The sequence below is a fragment of the Pteronotus mesoamericanus genome, unplaced genomic scaffold (genome assembly GCF_021234165.1).
Source record: "Pteronotus mesoamericanus isolate MK-2021 breed Mesoamerican mustached bat unplaced genomic scaffold, CSHL_Meso_final contig_657, whole genome shotgun sequence".
In the NCBI taxonomy this organism is placed as follows: Eukaryota; Metazoa; Chordata; class Mammalia; order Chiroptera; family Mormoopidae; genus Pteronotus; species Pteronotus mesoamericanus.
In genome coordinates, this window is record NW_026555229.1 from 22,410,870 (window position 1) to 22,431,194 (window position 20,325).

Genomic DNA, 20,325 nt, shown 5'->3' on the forward strand with positions numbered 1-20,325 from the left:
AAGACATTGATGTGAAATATTTGAGAGATACTTCATTAAATGTTTTTAGCTTTGATTTTGCAGATTTAAAAAATATTTCAGAGCCAACATTTTCATGCCTCAAACATTTTGGTACGTGTTTTAAAAACCTGTCAGCACTAGCCTTTCTACCTGCCTTGCCTAAGAGCTCAAAGAGTGCACTGCGCCCGGTGTTGGTAAAACAGGGATGACCAGATAGGACACTGTCCACTGAGCTCACAGTCCACAAGGGAGACAGAAACAAACAGGCAGTTTTTCTATTAAGTGACAAGTGCAGGATAAAACTACACACAAGCTTTGGGAACAGGAACCCTAAGGGGGAAGGTGAGGGGATGTCAGGACAGACTATCAGGGATGATGCCTGAGTCCACCTAGAGAAATACGCCAGGGGAGGAAGGAAAAGACAGTCTAGGCAGAGGAAAAACACCAGCAGCAGTGACGTGTGAAACGGCTTGTTCCTTGTTCCATAACCAGAAAACTATAAGCAGTTTGTTTATTCAACAAACGCGCCTTCAGCAGTGAGAGCACCAGGCATGGGGGAGGCAGGAAGCAGGGAGAGTGCAGCCTGGGGACAAGGCCCAGGATAACCGTGTCACCAGCGCAGAGCAGAGCGGTGGCAGACAGGGAAGCACACGCCAGGGGATGCTGGGAGGTGGGAGGTGGGGGGCGGGGCAGACCCCCTTCAAATGTGAAAGTCTGAAGAACGATCCATGGTTTCCCACATTTCAGTCGCTTGCATTAGAAGCAATGATAATAACTTTTAAAAACCCACAGCACATAAAAGTTTTTGAATAGGGAAAAGAAAAATAAGCACTCAGAGCTAGAAGAACATATTTATAGACTTGATGTAACTCAAGTGTGCCCAGTGTCGCCTGCCCTCAGGGGTCACCCTCCTCCCCTACCTCCAGTCCCAGCCCTGTGAGCGGCCCCAGGAAACCCAGCCCCTCCTCAGTCTTCTCTGCACTTGAGAGCCCCTGAGTACCTCCCCCGGCCCTTCCAAGATCCCTCTGCAGCTCTTTTTCGGTGCGGAGCTCCTGGCTCCCTCCATCTCACTCTTCTCTGCCTTTCTTCCAGGCTGTTTCCAGCACATTTTCCCACTAAGTATCATCAACAAGAATTCAGGCACACACTTCTCAAGAAATCTGCAATCTGAGAAAATAATTACTCCTGCCCTTCTTACACAGGACTATACAATAAAAACAACAGAATTTAAAGATTAGTAGAAGCAAAATTACACATATATGCTTAAAAGCTTAGTAAAAATTACATTTTACTATAAAATACAGGCATTCCTTGGCAATATGGCGGGTTCGGTTCCAGACCACCGCTGTAAAGGCAGAATAGCGATGAAGCGCGTTGTCATCTTTTTGCTGGTGGAGAGTTTTGCCTTCAGTTTGTAAAAAACGCAACACCTGTGAAGTGCAATAAAGTTGAGCTCAAGAGAACAAGGTGTGCCTGTAATGCATAATCAGAAAGAAAAAAATAGGAAAATAAAGCAAGCTTTAAGGAACACATTTTAAATCATCTTACCACTCATGTTTTTAAAATTAGGATTGTATAGCATTTCTGCTTTTTAACATATTATCATTCAACATCGTATCGTGTACAATTTAAATGTTCTTGCAAAAGAAGTTAATGGTTACACAAGTTAATAGTATTATGTACCAAAGGTAGACTTAACCATTCTCCTGATGTTAGATATTTGTGTTCAATTTTTTACTATAATGTGTTCCCCCCCAAAAAAATCGGGTGCAAAATACAAACAAAATTATAAATATCAGAATCAGTACATGTTGACGTGTCTACAGTGTCCTATTATATCAGATTCCTCGTTAAATAAAACCCGTGAAAATGTTTTGTTACATTTGAAAGCAATTTGCCAGTTGAGCTTGTTCAGTCCCAAGGGTTTCTGAATATGCACGTATTTACCAGAGCCTAATGTAAATTGAGAAAGCCACATAACTGCAACACAAATTAATCGTTCAAAAAAACTTCCAGTATTTTACCGCAAAGCATATTTTTATGAAGGATGTGGCTGCATTTAATTTCGCTTGCTATGACACTGGGTGCTGAGTCCGAGGGTTAGAGAGCCTACTAGCACCTTCGAAGACTTGAAACGGCCCCGGCTGTTTCTCTTGCTCCCGGCTCCTCAAAGCGCTGGCCTCCTCTCCTGGGAGCCTGTTAGAAATGCACACGCTCAGGCTCATCCCAGACCTACTGCATGAGAATTTGCCCGTCAGCTCGAGCCCCAGGTGCTTCCTGGACCACCCGGACCGCCCTCGGCCAGTGCCCGGGGCCTGACAAACCGCGGGTTCTCGGAAGATGCTGCGACCGCGGCACCTGGCAAAACCCTGTTGAGGGACCACCGCCTCTGAAGCCGGGGCGCCACTTCCACTCTCGGGACTGCGGCCCACGCGGGCATTGTGATGCGGGGACAGGACGCCCAGGCGGGGCAGGCTTGATCTGAATGCCCCTCGCCTGGCACGTCTCCGAGAGCCCGTTTGTAAACCGAGGAGGTCCTGAAGACTGGGGAGAGAAGGCTGCCAACACTGCACTACATTATATAACGGACGGCAGCACCTCCCCGCCCACGCAGGGAGGACCTCGGCGACACCCACCATGCCCCGAGCCCAAGTACACGGAACTGTCAACAAAGACCAGCAGTTTGCGAGGGGTGGAGCCTAAAAGTCAGATACCGCGAGAAGTGGTCTTCTGAGTAGGCTGTGAGAGCGCATGCGCACTACAGCTCCCGCCCCTCCGCGAAGGTGGCTACCACCGGAGGCAACGAGGCAGGGCCTCAGGCACAACGCTCGCGAGATTTGGACGTGCCACGGTTACTTCTTCCTGTGAGAGGCCGGAAGTGCGGTGTGAGGGGCGTTTCTTGGGCGCATCTGGGCGTTTCTGGCGCCTTCTGTGCTGTGCAACCGCGTAGGTGGGCCCGGGTTCCCGTCGCGGCGTCTCGGGTCCTGCTTCGCCTCGCTTCCCCGGTACCGAGGCGATGGGGGACTCCAAGGAGGCCGGGGCCGAGACTCCGCCGGCCGGGGCCACGGCTCGCGGAGGACTCAGCCTCCTGTCCCCGGGAGAGGCTGAGGAAGCTTCCGCACAGGTGAGTCCGCGGGGCGGGACCGCAGGGCTCCGGGGCTGCGGGCGCGTTCCGCCGGGGAGGGATGTCACGGCTCCCGGCGGCTTCTGGCGCCTTCTCCGCGCTTTCCCGGTAGCTCCCTCCAAACGGGAGTGCAAGCCTGTGTGCCTGTCGCCAGGTATCCAGGTATTTACTCGCAAGTCATTCGTGGCAGCAGCAGTCCTGGCCGCCCCAACCGATCGGTGAGCTAGACCCTTTCTGTGCTGTCAAGGCTCGTGCACGTAAATAGTACGCGCTTCCAAAGTGCGGCGCAGCCGTGAAAAGAGGGAGGAGACGAGGGGGTGCCAGGGAGGAGCCGCCCGAGGTGGGCCCGGGCACAGCCGCTCAGTGTTTGCTGAGGTCTGCGCGAGCGAAGGGTAGGGTCGTGGATGCGCCCCAGGGCTTGCGGGGGGCGGGTGCAAGTGACGGCCGCGAGGGGCCCCCAGGGCCGCCGCGGAGAGTCTTAGAGAGTCAGAGGGTTGATGACTAAACCTTTGCTTACAAACAAAGGAGACCCAGCTATCTTACCGCAAACTGCTTTCCGAACGGTGTATGTTATTCAAGTTAAAATACGTCTTTGATACTGAACAGAGGTTTTATCACACGTCGTATTTCGTTAACGTGACAGTGTTGACTATTCCTTGGTTCCTGTTTCTCCAATTTCTATGGATACAATTTAAAAGGTAGATTGGCCAGCGTCCCAGCTGACATCCATAACCACCCTACTCCTTGACTCAAGTTTTATCTTTGAAACTTTTTTTTTTTTTTAAAGAGCTAACGAAATGTGACCGATGATGCTCACGGGTGTCAGGGCTGTTAGTAGCAGGCGACAGGCACGCTGGCGAAGCCGGACGCAGCGGGCGTTTGTTTTCATCGAGAGGCGGGTCTGTTTCGTTCCCGGGGTGCTCATCCAGCTCCCCTCCGCCCGCTCCCTAGGGATCCGCCCTGTGCCTCGGGGGCAGCGAGGTGAAAAGCCGCGCCGTGGTCAAGTACTCCTCCGCGCCGCCGCGGGCCGCCTTCGCGCGCCTCGAGGAGAAGACGGACCTGAAGCTCCCCCCGGCCAACTGGCTGCGCGAGAGCGCCAAGCTGGGGCCGGCGGGGACTACCATTCTTGGCAACAGTAAGAAGAGCAAGCCATTTTCAAGGTAAATTCAATCCGTGGGCTTGTTTTGTTTTTGAACGTTTTTATTTCTTTTTACAGAGGGAAGGGAGGAAGACAGAGGGGGGGAGAAACACCCGGTACATGCCCATGTGCCCTGAGCGGCGTCTGACCGGCTGCCTGTGGCGTGGGGACAGTCGGGACAGTCGCCCGGCCGAGCCACACTGGTCAGGCTCAGGCAGCGTGTTTTCCCGGGTGCCCCAGACCCCTGCTCCGCGACCGCACTCTGCTGCCCGTGTCTCAGTTTAACTTGTAGTGCTCAGCGTCGGGACTCTGAGGGCCCCACCTTTCTGCTGCTAATGGGGTTGCATATTGTGAAGATACCACCAGGGCACGTCTCTTACGCGTCTGCATCGTGTTATTAACAAAGCTGAATTTTAACCCTTAAAATTCAAGCGGATGCTCTATTTTTAGCCAGTTCACACACCTTTGGAATATGTGACTCCAGAGCAGTAAAGCGACACCCGGGGAGGAGAACCGCCCACGTTGCCTGTCTGCCCTGGGGCGTTTCCATTCAGGGGCCTGGGTTTGTCAGTCCCAGACCCAGAAACCCAGTGTATCGGGTGGCTCGTGCCCTTGCCTTTGACACTTGCTGGAAACCCCGCTGGTGCTGCTGAAAGCTGAGTAGCCTGGGGCCTTACCAAGACCACAGTGTGAACGTCCACAGCCTTGTAGACCCTTGAATGTGGGGGGGCGGGGGAGGCTCTTTTCCTCTCCGCGATTGAACCGCCTTGTTTGCACACAGCATATAGCAAGTGCCGCAAGTACATTCGTACCTTAGAAGCCAGTGGTTTGGAAATTACCTTAATGCCACTTGAGGTAAGAGGTATACTTGCAAAGTGTTGTTTGTAGCAATATTTCTACTAGTAAAAAGTTGAAATAACCTATATATATGGCTTCATTTAGAAGGATGGCTTAATAAACTATGATGTGTGAACACCATGAAATGTGATGAGGTGATTTAAATGGTAATTATATTGACTGTACGTACATTGTGTTACGTACTTTATATGTTGCTGTCACTTCATTCTCATGACAAGCGTTTGAGTAGGTACTGCTGACTAATTTTCAGGTGGAAAAACTGAAGCTTAGGAAAGTTAAGCAACTTGCCCGGACTACAACATGAATTATCAGGGAAGGCTTTGCAATCAGGCGGTCCCGGGTTAAGTATCCTGGCTCCCTGCTGTTTACTAACAAAAAACGATAACTAACGTCAGGTGCTTTTCAGGCTTGTAGGTGTGCTTCATGCTGTGTCTTGTGCACCCATTTTCTTTCGTCCTCTGGCTGATTGGGGTCAGGTGTACTTTTGTTACAGCTATATGTATCTCTTAAAACAGTATTGTATGTTACTTGGAACACGGTCACAAACACTAAAATCCTGTTAAATGTTTTTGTTTCTGTGTTTGTTACCTTCCCACGTAAAAAGAATAACATCTTGAACTAACTGACCTCTCAGAGATATTTTGGGGTTTGTGATTATACAAATGAAAGTAATTGTTAATTGTTTTTATTCTAGATGTTTCCTATGAATTGCTTCTAATTATTACTCTGTTTTATCAAATCTTAAGATCCCATTGATTTTTAAGTAGCACCATTATTTTATATACCACTAAGCAGGAAAAACTAGCCAACTATCCTGGTAATAGGCACGCTGATTTCAGAGATGTCAGAATGTGGAAGACGTGCATCCTCGAAGGGTAAAGGACAGTGTTCTGTGATTTGACACTGTTGTGTCATTGTGAGCATGACCTTCGTGGCCTTTGTTCCCTTCATTAGCTTTGGGATGGCGTACGACTTCATCGATTCCGTGGGTAACGATGTGGATGTCGTCTCTGACTCGGAGGTGAGTGTCCTTACTGGGTAGTGTCATCGGGGTGTTTGTGGTAGGGACTTAGAGCATGCTCTGTTCTGTGGTCTTGAGAAACTACTGATGACAGGAGACAACCATCTGTTCATTGAACACCTTTTTGGTTGTTAAAGTAACACTCCTCTTTGATACATCTCCTTTCTTCAGAGAGGAAGGAACAACCCCCAAAACACTGGCAATAGTGATAATACTAATATTGATGGTTGTGTTTTAAAAATAGAAGTTACAGGTGATTATAATGTTTGGGATGATTTTGTATGTTACCAGTGGAGAATTAGAAATGATGCCTCTAGCAAAATCTCTTGCTCCTTAGTTGGTCAGTTTTAATCCGATACGCTAGAAGCCTAGGTCAGTGCAAGTGGGACCTATCATGTGACACTTAACTTTAGGGAGTTCTGCCGTATCAAACTAAACCTGTGATCATCAGTTAGGTTGACACAGTATGACTTGTAAAGTGCAGGTGAAGGAAGTTTGAAAGATCTGTCTTGTGTGTATATTTAGCTCTTTGTATAAAGTACAGTTTGTAGAACCTTAGGTAAATAACATTTATTATGCTTTAAAATTGAATGAAGTTAAAAATTGAAAGATCATGAATCACTAAGATCTTTTTAAACTCTTCTTTCTCTTAATTTTTTTAAGAACATAAAAAAGCTGCTGAAGATCCCCTACAGCAAGTCCCACGTGAGCATGGCTGTGCACCGTGTCGGAAGGACTCTCTTGTTAGATGAGCTGGATATTCAGGAACTCTTCATGAGATCTTCGCAGGTATTAATTTTTGTGGAAAACCACCTGAAAAGCATTAACAACTTCAGGGCCTTAGAAATAATGATTGTTTCAAAGAAAGGTCGAAGTGGAAACATAGTTGAGTGCTTTGGCAACTGAGAAAGGTAAGTTTCACTGATAATAAAAAAGCTTTGGTAAAAAGTAGAAAAGAGAATTGGCAAGAACCTTATTGATACCACAGCCAGGATTCTTGTAGGAAAATGATGAATCCAATGCAGAAAGTTGTGAAAATTTCTGAAATTAAAGGGACTAGTTTAAATTTTTGAAAAACCCTTTGATGTCTCCATTAAAGAGATTCTTGAGAAACAGGACAGCCAGGAAATGTGAGAAATGTTGTTATTCCTACAAATCTTTAGTTATTAGAATTAACTGGTTCTCTTAAAGCAGAGGCTCTCAGTCTATGTTGGTAAATGACTTTTCCCCCAAGGTATTGATGGTGGATGCTTTTGTAAAAAATAACCATGTTGCTGTTCGCGAGGTTTACTCTCCATTTCTATGCTTAACTTTTCATGGACTATTTGCAAATAGTTCATGGTTCTGCCAGTCCCATAGGCTATTTTTTTAAAGACTGTTTCTGCAGTGCTTTGGTAAAAGAAGATAAGTTACAGTCATTTAAATCGACGTTTAAAATAAATGTTATTCCTGTTAAAAAGACCGCAGTTGTGTTCGGTCTGTTATGTATGTGCTAGCTCCGGGGCAAGGTCTCGAATATGACAGTAACTGAATCACAGCCCTTGCTCCCCAGCAGCTTACAGCTTTGGTGCTATGCATAAACACACACAGATCATTGCGGTGCCGGGTGCGTCGTGGAGCTGACCCAGGCACTGAAGAAGACGCTGTGGGGAAGGGTCGCCTCCGCGCTCCTGGCTTGGGGAAAGAAGGAAGTCAGGGAGATTTCCTAAAAGAAGTGATACGGGTTGAATCTGGAAAGATAAATGCTTGAATATGTATTTATGAAACAGTATTCAAAAAAGAGAAGGTATTTCCTGTAAAAGAGTAATAAGTAACAGATGGTTTTGATGCATTGATCAATTTCTTCTGTTTTTCAGACGGGTGATTGGACATGGCTAAAAGAATTTTATCAAAGACTTATTGATCAGAAGTGGCAAAGGAAGAAAAAGAGCAAAGAGCACTGGTATCAGAAGGCTATTCTTTCCAAGTTTTTATATTACAGGTACTTGGCTCCTTGTTCATTTTATCTTAAAAGGAAAAATCAAATTCTGATCTAAAATTTAATTTGAAACCAGTAAAAATAATAATTTAAGGTTTGCCACTATGGTATTCTTGACACTTTAATGTCTTATATTTTTTTAAAAAATAAGACTATGTTTGATTACAGAATTTAGGTTTTAAAAAGTAGTTGACTTACATGAGCTTAACTGTAGTAACTGTGTGATATTTTTTGTTTCCAACGTGGCCAGTATCAATGGTGATGGAGCCGCGCAGCCCGTCCCGTCTGCTGCAGAACAGCAGGAATCGTCCAGCTCCGATCAGACAAATGACTCAGATGGGGCTTCGTGGCCCGCCCCCTTTGACATGCCTGCTTCCGTTTCCGAAGATCCCAGTGCTTCCAGTCAGGTGAGCTAGGGCCGAGGTGCTCCCTCAGTAGGCTCAGTTAAGATGACAAAACCGAGGAGCTCCTTAATAAAAATAGATGAACAGGAGTAAAAAATATTCTGTCAATTCATGTCTCACAATGAGAAAACAATACTTCTTTTAGTTTTTCAAGATGGAATTTACAAGAGGTATGAATGGCTAGATCAGATTTTTAAAATTCAAAATATTTAATTTTATCAGCATTAAAATAGCTCACAATGATTATCAATACTGATTATCTCCTTAAAGTCATGAGTATTACAATATATAATAAGTATAGTGATATAGGATATTTTAAACTTTAGATGTGTAGTAAATGCCTATCAAATACTGATTCAGAGACTTGTTTGTAATTTAAATACTGACCTTAATTTTTAGTCAGATTATTAGGCCTAAAATCGCCATTAAGATTTTCTGGATGAAGTTCCTGAGTCATTAACTCACATTAATCTTATAAAGCTTTTAAAAAAGAAAAGAGTAGAATAGTGTCTGTATTGTCTCTTACATTCTTGGTTTCTTCTTATTGCTTGTTGACTTTTGTTATTGCTTCGATAAAAGAAAGAACTAATTCCATAGATGTAAATTGTACATGTCTGTTTTCAGGAAAATATATTGACAGACTCGAAGAAGATAAAAGTATGATGTTTAACATGGTAAATTGTTCTCACATATTGAAAATTATTCATCCAGAATGTTGCTATCTTTACAAATTACAGGATTACAAGGAGGCAGATTTAACTTGATTTTGGTTTTAGTAGGTTTTAAAATGGAGAAATCGCATTAAACTATGTAATGAATTCAAGTGTTTCCTAAGTGGGAGAAACCAAGGAAAAGGAAGGAAGGAGTTAGAGTGCAGGTTGGCGTAGAGGAGCCCCAGGAGCGGGGCGCAGTGGCCTGAGAAGGGACATGGGGGCTGGGTACCAGCAAGGTCCCGGGTCACGATGTGGGGACTGGTTACACTGGTAATTTGCTTTGCCCTCGATCCTGATACTGTATTATTTGTTTTACCATGTTCCCATATGTGATTATGTTTCACCAAAGGAGTATTAAAAAACTCTTTTAGTCTTCCTTGAGTTCAAAACCCACACGTGACAGAAAGACACACTACAGAAACGCCAGTCTCCTACCAGCCATCGCCCCTCGCCCAGTCTGCCCTTACCTCATGTAGGGATCACTGCGAGAGGTCCCGGAGGCTCTTGAGAATTTGCAGACTTGCATGCAGAGGAAGTGACTGGCATCTCGTTAATGCCTCTCATGCTGTGTACTTCATACCGTGTACATGCTTGTGTGTATACATTGTTCTCATCCCCAGAGCCGCATGTGTGTCAAGTACTGATGGCATCATTTTACAGATGAGTAAACCAGAGCTCATGGGGAGTAGGTGTTTGTCTGCGGCCACACAGCTGGTGCAGACTGAGGGCGTAGAGCCTGATCTCTCTGGCTGCGCAGGCCTGTCGTGGAGCCGCCCTCTGCCATGTCCATGGCTCCACACGTTTAGTAGGGCCTCGGGGCAGTCTGGTTGTCTTAGCGATGGTGTGTTCCCGGGATGCACTGGCCTGCTGTGAAAATAATCTTTTGTGGGCTATTTTTATAACATGTTATACAGCCTAAATTTCAGCATTGAGAGATTTATTTTTGTCTGCAAGCCACCACCTCATGAATTCTTGTTCCACAGACTGAAACTGCTGGTTTGAGACCTGGGTTAAGCACTCACAGGTGAAACAGGTGTCTTTGGTATGGTCTTACAGCCAAACACACTTTTAGCTGGAACGTCACAGCCTAGAACCCAGACTCTCTAAAGCAACTACCTGGCAAACAGGACTTTGGAAGTTGGTCCATAGGTTAATAACTTGGCTGTATAAAAATTAAAAACTTGGAAGCTCTGTTAGGATTTTTAAGGGGAAGTCAGGACACCCCAAAAGCACTGGACATTCACACATGCAGCCCCGGCCTCGCAGTCATGTGTTGATGCGCACATGGGGTGAGAGGCGGGAGTTCACGGACAGAGCAGTGGGCGTGTACATGTGCTCCCCCATTGTGGGGACTGTGGGCATTGGCACAAAGAGTTAATGTTTCTTAAGGCCAGCTGCCCTGGTGATTGGGAAATCGAATGGTGGGCTGAGTCTACCGTTGTCAGAAGTCCCCTTTTGTAAAAGTGCTTTCCAAAGCTATTCTGCGGAATGCATGAGGAATAACAAGTCCTGAGATTAAATAAGCTTGGGCGTGCTGGATTACACACAGGTAAAGTAGATTTTTCTACCGCAGGACCTATAAGAGACTTTTTAATGGTAATAAGTAAGCATTGTCACTTCCCAAAAGCAAGTTGACAGTAAGTAGCGTTTGTCACAGCTCATTCTGGAACTCTTTCACCGAGTATCGCAGGGACTAGTGTTCTGTGAAACACACTGATAAATGCAGAATGGCTTTGTTATGGTGGGAGTGTCACAAGTACGGTTGGGGTCTCTTAGGAATATTTTAATTTCATAGAGGTGGGGTAGACTAAAGAGCAGTGGTATTGAAATTCACCCAGAAAAAGAGAAAAACTTAAAACTTTTACAGCTAAAATAATCTTAAATCTTTTTTGAGTAAGATGTATATGTGATGAGCTTGTTAAAGTAGCTGTGACCGTTGAGAGGGACATAGTACACAGTGACGAGAGTTACGGCTGTGTCTTGGCCAGGTTCACACAAGTAGGTTTGAGGCGTCTGCTGGGAATGCCTGGGTAAGACTGTAACGATAGGCCATTTACGAGAAACTGGCATCAGAATCACTCCTTATCCTTGCACTTTTCACAGGGAAGTGAGCCTCTTGAACCCTCATACATAGTGGGGCATGTGGCCTCAGCACCCAAAGAGCAAAACCTAACTACTTTGTTCAATGACGGGGAGAACAGTCAGGTATGCCTTCCGCGGTGTCCGCCTTGAGACGCCCGTCCGCAATCTACTTTGTCATTTAAAAACTACTCTCCGTTGGACTTCATAGGGGAAAACAATCTGCCTGATCCTGAACATCGCTTTCTAAACATCTCTGATCTTACACCGTGTCATGTTTACTTTGCCTCCTCTGCCTTTTCTTTTTCCTAGTCTTTCTGTGGATCATGGGGGGAGTTATGGATCTCCTGTGTACTCTATAATAATCTTGCTTATTTTAAATCAAAGGGCCTTAAAAATGACTTTGTTCGGAATATTTTATGGACATTTGAAGATATACATATGCTGGTTGGCTCCAACATGCCTATATTTGGAGGAGGCAGATATCCAGCGGTCAGCTTACGTCTCAGGTAAACCTAACTGGCGTTTCTGTGGAATCGCTGTCCTGTGTGCTCTTACTTACCTATTTGGGCATCATTGCCTTTCTCTAATTTTTTTCGACCTCCCCGTTCCTTCGCCAGTTGAATTGGCACAATAAGGAAAGAGCTGTTATGAGCAGATGCTGAAAGCCCTATAGCTGGGTTTTCGTTGCAGTTCTCGATGAATGAGGTCAGAGGCCTGATGCACTGGCTTCGTCTTATGTCTGAATCTGCAACTTGTGAAAATATAATAGCACTTATCTAATTAGTGAGGGAGGTGGTTTTCCAGCTTCCTATTTACTGTGAGCGTTTTCTTAATGCTCCAGGTGTGTGTGCTCACATTCGTCAATGTGAATTCTGACTCTGGCATTGCGGTGCATGCGGGCGTCAGCCTTCCCCCCTCAGCTTGTTGAGGAGCATGCAGGAAGCCCACAGTCACCCGCTGCCATCTCTCCTATTCCTGCAGAAAACTTACAACAGATACCAGTTAGAAATGCAAGCGGAGCTTATGAAAAGATGTTAAATATAACACACCACATGAGCTGCGTGTGCATATCTTGTCAGCAGAGGCAGCTTATATGGCACTTCCCATCTAGGGAGCACGGATTAAATAGTTAAATGGGAGACATAAGTCTCAGATCATTCATTATGGAACATCTCAATTAAACCAAATAACACTAGAAATGTATATTTTTAGGGATAACAACAAACCAATTAATGTGCTAACTGGAATTGACTATTGGTTGGACAACTTGATATGCAATGTACCAGAGCTTGTGATGTGTTTTCATGTAAATGGAATTGTACAGGTAAGATACAGTGTGAGTTTTCTAATAATCTCTCAAGAGCAAATTGGTGCAGAGAGTACCTCACCAAAGTTTTTAAGGCCCTTAAAATCTAAGGTATATTTTTGGCAAGGAAGGTAGCTGTGAATGAACTGAAATTTGAGCGTTTTCACATTTAAGTTGTTAATAGAATTCTAGATGTTACGGGAGTATAAATTTACAGGTTAGTTTTGAGAAGGTTGTAAGTATACTAACCCTACAGCTGTGGCCATAGCACTCTAATTTTCATGCCAGCCACCCGCATGAGTTACCTGACAGTGTCTGTGTGCTGGAGGTGGTGGTTCAGTGCGCAGATATGTACTCAGTATACGCAGTTTCAGCGGAAGGCCACGGTGGCAGCCGCATAGGTGCAGAGCTTGTAGAGCAAATTGTTGTCGAGCACGTTCTACTCATGAGGCACTTTGTACCCATTATAAATTTCGGGGGGGGGGGGGCCTGGAACAAAAAGTAAGGTGTGCTCTTTACTCAGAAGGATATCCAATGGGGAGTAACAGTGTACAAAGAGAAAATGGGAAATGGCAGATTAAGTATTGGAAGCATAATACACTGAGGTCTGGATGTTCGTACAAGGGCGAGATCACTTCTGTCATGGTCTGAAAGGGACTTTCTGGAAGAAGTGGCATCCTAACTTGACCTCGAATGATAAATAGCATTCCAAAAAATAAGAGACGGATTTGTGAAGTCTCGTGTTAGTAAACGAGGAGTTGGCAGTAAATAAACCCTGTGAGGGAACACGGGATTCCTGCAGCAGCAGAGCGGCAAGGTTGGCAAAGTCGCAGCCACATAGTAGAGAGCCTCGAATGCCGAGCTGAGCAGTTTGGACCTGGTTCAGCTGGTAACCTGGAATCAGCGAAAGCTTTGTGTCTGGGGTGTGATATTCGTGTGTTGGGATGTTAATTTGAAAACATCCCACACAGAGGACAGGCCAGGAGGGTTTGGAGGCGACGGCGGGCCAGGTGCGCATGGTTTTTAGAAGTGGCGTGATGATCGCCACTGTCGATCTGTAACGTTCTCATACTTACCAAGAATCTACAGCAGCCACAAAGGCCAGGGTTCGTTGCATGCATTTTTGTTCCGAGTGCTTTGCTAAGAGCCTTACAGGCCTGCCTTACTTGACGCTCTCGCATCAGCTCTTAGCTGCCCATACACCTTTATCCCCTTCTCATCTGGGGATTCTGGGAGCCCAAGGGAGCCACCCAGAGCCACACTGCTGGGAAGCGGTCATGCTGTCATTTAAGCCTGTCTCTGACCAAGGCCATGCTTTTGACCATTGGCTCTTCGCCTGCAGTGTGCATCGGAATCCCTGGTGGACTCTTTGGAAATCCACGTGCCCAGGCTGCGGTGTTTCAGAATGGGTGAGAGCTTTGTGGGTGATTCTGATTTGCGCCCTTGGTTGAGAGCCGCTGTTACACCATCACCCTAAATGGCAGCCTTCAGTGAAAGGCCGTGGGCGGGGAGAGGGGCGGCGTCAAAGGGAATTCTAGGGCTTGGCTCAGGCCCTGGTGTTGTGGCAGTTTGATCGTCTGAGATGGGGGCCTCGAGTTGGCGTTATCATGCATTCAGTTTGAGGAGAGCATCGAAATGCCCAGCGAGCATTTTAAAGTTGCAGGCATTAGAACAGATGGGGTTAGATCCTGTTGGAGTTGGTCACCAGGAGAATCTATGACCCTAGAACATGGGCGCCTTTCCCTGTGCCGGCGAAAGGGAGAGAGCTTCCGGACAGAGGGGAGGAGAACCAGGGTATGCCGTGCGAGATCCGGGAGGGCTTTCCATGGGCCACAGGGGGTGGAAACCAGCCTCTGGAGACTGGGTTTGGTCCTGTTTCCCAATTGGTTTGGAGTTTCTGGTCTTGGAGTGCTTTGGAAAATGTGCTGAGAGGAGTTACGGGAAGTGTGAGCACAAGACAAGCTAGAAGGAAGCACGGGGCATTTAAAAATTGTGCCGGCGAGGCCCACGCAGCCTTCTCTTTCATCGTTGCCCCCCTTCGTCCCCCCATGTGCTCATTCCTGTGAAGGAAGAGTCCACAGCTCAAGGGCAAAGTGCTCTCTCCTGGAGAAACTTCCCAGGTGGCTCTGATGTCCAGGGGAAAGGTCTGGGGGAGGCAGCCTTTGTTTACCCTCTCCCCAGTGGAAAGCCATTGGGGCGGAGAGGCTGGAAGAAAGTGGGCTGTGAGGTTTGTTCCATGTGAGAGCAGAAGTGCGATCCCACCAGAGCTTGCGGTTCTCAGGCCGGCAAAGGTCCTGGAAAGCCGCCGCTGGGCCGTCATGGGCACGGCGAGGAGGCGGGGCGGGCTCCTTGGGAATGTGGGGGCGGGACCATGGTGGCAAACCATGGGCTACGTCTCCTGCCTGCTGCGCGGGTCACCTGTTGCAGGACTTGTGTATTTGCTTGCTTTTTAGTAAGGGAAGTGTTGCTGCCTTGGTTTCTCTTAGACTGCCTTCCATCTGTGTTTTACAGAAGTACGAAATGATAAAGACAGAAGAGATTCCTGATTTGGAAAACTCTAATTTTTCTACTAAAGTCATAAAAGACATTGCACAGAATATTTTATCATTTCTGAAATCTAATTGTACCAAAGAAGGACATACCTATTGGCTATTTAAAGGTGAGCTGATTCTTGAGCAAATAATAATTGATTTGAGTGACTACTATAAAATGAGGTTTGTTTGTTTGTTTGTTTTTTCAGCGAGCGGCAGTGATATAGTGAAGCTCTATGATCTCACTACTCTTTGTGAAGAAACTGAAGATAAATACCAAAATCCATTCACAATGCCAGTGGCTATTCTCTTATATAAGTGAGTGCTGTCAGACCTGAAAATCAAGAGGTAGCCTTTTGTAAAACTTAGTGTGCAGTCACACCATCCAGGCCAAGGCTTTTAAATACCTGTTAGATTTTCATAGTTTAAAAAAAAAAATGTGTATGTACGCACACACACACAGACTGTACCGACATAAACTTGGGAGGCTGGGGAGTACAATATTTGTCGTTTCTTATGGCCCTTACTTTGTTGGGAGGAGAGAGAAGCATATCTAGATTTCAGCCTTGCAGAGAATGATAAACGGGGAGTAACGTTGATGTAAACTTATTTCTTTAGGGTTGCTTGCAACATGATGATGAAGAAGAATCAAAATAAGAAACACTACGGAACTATCAGGACATTGCTTCTTAATTGTCTTAAGTTGTTGGACAAAAGCAGACACCCTCAAGTAAGATGAACGTTTCTGTGCTCTGTAAAAAACACCACAGCATTTTCACAGAGAAACATTGCCTAGATCGAAAGCCACCTCACTCAGGGTGGCAGCCAGGGAGCCTGGGGGTGCTGTCGAGCACTGGAGGTGCGCCTGCTCCGAGTCGCAGCGCGCTGTGAGCACAGCACGCACTCTGAGGTTGGAGATGGTGTGTGTGTGCGCATTGCGTGCTTATTGAGTCAAATGTGTTATTGAAGTTAAGTTCACTAGATTTTTAATGTGGCCACGAGATTATTTAAAGTTTTACATGTGGTTCAGGTTGCATTCATCTTGAACAGCACTGTCCTATAAATGTAGAACTCACCGGTAGTGCTTATTTTCCTTTGTTGTATCACTACTTGGAAACCTATTTCATAGTATCATAAGATATATTTACACAAACGGACCTTGTTAATCACTGTTACTAAAAATTAGGGTCACCTTCCACACTTCCATATAGAGTAAGAAAAGCCTCTCGGTCACGGCCCGCAGTTTTACACTGCCCGCACCCTTAGCTGTCTGCGTTCGACAACTGTGTTTTCTGGTGTAAGGCTAGTTGTAACCTACTTAAACTGGAAGGTGTGTAGTATGTACGCTTTTTTTTTTTTTTTTTAAAAGATTCAGGTTAATATTTATTGTAGCCACATCCAGTTTAAAGATTATTTTAGAGACCAAACAAAGAGACAGCGTTTTTTGCAGAAAAAACAGTTTGTGACTTAAATACTAATTGCTGATTGAAGTGGTGGTGTTTAGTGGGTAGTGAACAGTTTATGCGACAGTGAGAAAGTGGGGCTGCAACTGTTAGGTGTCTGTGACTAAGAACCACTTAATAACAAATAATAGAGCGGAAAAAAATAGTAATATATACATGCCCATTTTAAGAGGCACCAGGATGGACTTCTCCCTCACTATGCTAGTGGGGGATTTCCCCTGGGACCACAGATTGCATAGTAAACATTAGTTGCCCATTAAAGATAAACTCATTAATTTATAGCTTATGAAGAAAAACTCTGTTTTCTCAGTTGATAGGATACTCTTGCTAATGTAGTTATAGCACTCTGCACATGAAAACTTTTGTCTCCAGGGAAACACAGTTGTCACTTTTTTTTTTTTTTTTTTTTTTTTAAGAGTGAGGGCTGGGGATGGAATAATTTCAGGAAATAAACATCAACCCATAAGACTTTAACAGTATATTCAAAGTATCAGTAACTACAGATTAGGAACATTTCTGGGTGGGTTGCAGTCTCTGGTAGAAACAGCCTGTTGGCAGACCCCCCTCCCCCCCCCCCACAGTTTGTTAGAACAGCAGTAAAACTCATAGAGCCTGAGACTGCTCAGCTTGGATGACAGCTGCTCGTATTTTTTCTTTTTATAAGATTATTGCTTCAGCCAATTACATGCTTTCAGAACTTTTTCAACTGGATGAACCTAAAAAAGAAGAAGGTTCAGAATCTCCTTTAAATGAGAATTCTGATGAAAGTTACAGTGAAGAGGAGGAGGAGATGCCGGACAGCGATGAAAATGGGTCCTATAGCACCGGTTCCGATCCTCCAGAGGATAACAAAGCAGTAGCTATAATTAAGTCTGTTGGAGAATTATCAGTTCCAGAAAAATACAAATCCATTCATCAAATCAGAGTAAGTATGTTTAAATTTGTATTACAGTGGTACCAATGAGAAACAAACATTGTCCAGTGAGTGCAGTCAGCCTCTCAGAAGATGGCATGACTCAACAGATCCTTCATGGGCCAGGGTTTCCTAATCATTAGCTTTATGAATTCTAAACGTGGATTTATGATTGTCCCACGGTAAGTGACGCACATGCAGACTTTCGGTGGACAGATTTGTGAACCACATGTCAGTGTGTTAATGTTTATGTGGGAGATTTTCCTCCCGGTGACCCGTCACAGTGGACGGGGGTGCTTGCTGGTCCATGTGCTGAGAGGCCTGGCGCCTCACCCCGCTGCTGCCTGGTGGTGCTTTCTCAGTGACCAGAGCCGCGGCCTCTGGGGGGCCCTGTCTCTGGCCCGCTCAAGGCTTGATAGACCCGGACCACCTCCCACTCTTTAGGTTCCTGTTGATGGGGAGTGTGTTGGCCGTCCTACCATCAGTTTTTTCCAGGCAGTATAATGACATTTCAGTTTCTAAATTACAGCCACCTTCCAGGCCAGCCTCCCTGTGATCAGGTCCAGGTCACCATGAGAGGGGGACACAGGCGTCTTTACAGATACTCCCTTAATGTAAGCTCTTGAGTTCATTTTTCAGACGGAAGCTCCATCCCAATGGGTTATTAGAAGACACCTCTCTGTCACCTAAGACATTGCCTGTCCTTCAGACCTCCTCTCCGTCAACTCTGCCCTCCCATTCCTTTGTGCCATGCTGCCTGTCTTCTGTCCCTCATACGCAGCCTGTCCCAGCTGCTGTGGCTGCAGTTGCTTGTGCTCCACACGCCCCTTCCCCTGATCTGCACATGGCAGCCTTTTTCTAAGTCTTGCATTCTGACGGACGTGCCACCTCCCCTGGAGGCCTTCCTTGACCACCCTCCCCAGGCGTGCTCTGTCTTCATCTCCTTCCCCAGAGGTGTCCTGGCCCCTGACTAAGCATGCAGGTCACACAACGAGACCGTCGGTGGGAGTGGTTACTGTGCTGCCACGCTGCAGTGCTCAGTAGAGGTGGAGCCGACCTAGGAGACTGGGTGTACGTTTATCTAAAACATTAGTCCTGTTCACTTGTTTGTTTTAACAGTAATTTTTAAAATTTTAGTGCTTAAAACAACATTGTGTGCTGGAAGATCTTTTTATTAGGCAGGGCTTGTGTTGATGATGATTGTTATATCAGCTTAACCTTAATACCTCACTAAGCTGAATACACAGGCACATTTTGAAATTACTGATTTGTAGAGATTTAGTAATTCCCAGGAACTGAGAGCTAGGGAATTTGTCAACATTGGTAGCATATTAATAATTCTAAATGTTTGTTTTTGAAGCCCAGTTGTGCATTTCCAGTTTGCCACGACACAGAAGAGCGCTGTAGACTTGTCCTTAGCTATGTTCTAGAGGTAAGTTTTGTTAAAATTTGTGCCTCATATGCAAATAGCACTTGTTTGTTGGTGTCTGAAGGACATTCTGCTTTGAGTTTTGTTCTCCCCTTTAAGCATAAAGTGAAAATGGGTTTTTCCCAACTCTTTGAAGTCAGGTTTTTAAAATGTTTTCAAAATACTAATTCTCCTAAATGTATTCAGTAGTCCAGATATTGCCATATGTTTCATTTCTAGCTGACCTTCAGTGATAGTAAATGTTTCTTCTTTTTTAAAAGGGCTTAAAGTCTGTGGATAGCAGCATTAAGAAAGAAAGCGACCTCCCTGCAGCTGACCCCAACACCCCAATTCCATTAAAATACGAAGACGAATCCACAAGGGCGGGTCCTGAGGGTCTGGAGAAGCAGATGGCCTTGTTTTTGGACAAAAGTAAGTTGAATCGATGTGCAGATAAGGCCTTTTTAATAGAATACTAGTTCTTTATCAACAGCAGACTCATGTCAACTCAAGCATTCATTGACAGGAATTCAGAAAAAAGATAGCATGTGAATGGAAAGTAGGGGAAAATACCTGTTCATTCAAGACGCGAAGCAGAGCAGGATCGCTTTGATGCTTTGATGCTTTGATGCTTTACAGGTCTCTCTAGTGAGAACATAAGGAACCTGCGTCTTCCGACTGTGGAACTAATGCCTTCGGCCTGGTAGGGTTCTCCTCAGAAATTCCTGCTTCAGTAAGAGCAGTCATGTGTTTTAAGGGCAGACTGAGTAAATTTATAGGGAAAAAAAGAAAAAAGAGTAGCCTCAGGAACTAAACGTCCCAGCTTCAAATCCTGGCTTTGCTCGGGCAGGTTGTGCACTTTTCTGAGTCTCATTTTCTCTCACAATGGAGACAACCATCGTGCCTGCTTTAAAGGGTTGTTCATGGATTAAATGAGCGTGTAAAGTCCTTAGTGCCCATGAGGAGCACCATCGGAAGCGCTATCCAGTGTTACCTGGGGCACTCGAAAAAGCTGGAAAGGTCACTTGCAAGTAGATCTAGTTTGTTCCTCAGGCACGTCACTTCATGAAGAACATGTGGCCTTTGAAGTAAAAATACGAGTTTCTTGTTTAAGTGACCTTTCTTTTCCCAACCTTACCCTTTTCCCCCCTTTTAAAATCGGTTTTGGCTTAAAAAAATTATTTCGAAAGCCTGTATGTTTGAACTAACACCAACTGCTTCGGGACCTCTGTCCATGAACAGAAACAGAGCGGGGGAGGGCAGGGCTCCCCAGCATTTCTGTAGCGCTGCTGTGTGCCGGCCTTGACCCCAGACGCGGCAAGGGGACCCACACTGGGATGTCTGTGCCTTTTCCATGGGTTTGTTGTTTTTTGGTTTTTCCTCTGA

At 45.5% G+C, this 20,325-nt stretch overlaps 1 protein-coding gene and 1 long non-coding RNA gene across 5 annotated transcripts in view; one reads left to right on the plus strand and one right to left on the minus strand.

Moving 5' to 3' along the window:
* Positions 1–1,147: 1,147 nt before the first annotated feature.
* Positions 1,148–2,684, minus strand: LOC129077350 (uncharacterized). 3 transcript variants are annotated; one of them, XR_008529819.1, is made up of 3 exons: positions 2,637–2,684; positions 2,025–2,196; positions 1,148–1,473 (listed from the first exon to the last, which is right to left on the minus strand). It is a non-coding gene; the product is annotated as an uncharacterized LOC129077350 (long non-coding RNA). The 3 variants fall into 3 exon arrangements; XR_008529818.1 differs by having other exon boundaries at positions 1,148–1,430; positions 2,325–2,673; XR_008529817.1 differs by having other exon boundaries at positions 2,325–2,673.
* A 161-nt stretch (positions 2,685–2,845) lies between these two features.
* Positions 2,846–20,325, plus strand: part of EDRF1 (erythroid differentiation regulatory factor 1) — a 31,852-nt gene continuing 14,372 nt past the window's right edge. Inside the window, exons 1-15 of one of the 2 annotated variants that reach the window (XM_054581681.1) lie at positions 2,846–3,124; positions 4,076–4,284; positions 6,075–6,141; positions 6,805–6,930; positions 7,998–8,122; positions 8,370–8,526; positions 11,340–11,441; positions 11,703–11,824; positions 12,531–12,642; positions 15,136–15,283; positions 15,365–15,473; positions 15,774–15,885; positions 17,283–17,543; positions 18,892–18,963; positions 19,221–19,371. In XM_054581681.1, coding sequence (XP_054437656.1) covers positions 3,017–3,124; positions 4,076–4,284; positions 6,075–6,141; positions 6,805–6,930; positions 7,998–8,122; positions 8,370–8,526; positions 11,340–11,441; positions 11,703–11,824; positions 12,531–12,642; positions 15,136–15,283; positions 15,365–15,473; positions 15,774–15,885; positions 17,283–17,543; positions 18,892–18,963; positions 19,221–19,371 — 1,981 coding nt within the window. In that variant the 5' untranslated portion in view covers positions 2,846–3,016. The remainder of the gene's footprint in view (positions 3,125–4,075; positions 4,285–6,074; positions 6,142–6,804; positions 6,931–7,997; positions 8,123–8,369; positions 8,527–11,339; positions 11,442–11,702; positions 11,825–12,530; positions 12,643–15,135; positions 15,284–15,364; positions 15,474–15,773; positions 15,886–17,282; positions 17,544–18,891; positions 18,964–19,220; positions 19,372–20,325) is intronic. The other variant, XM_054581682.1, reaches the window with a different exon arrangement.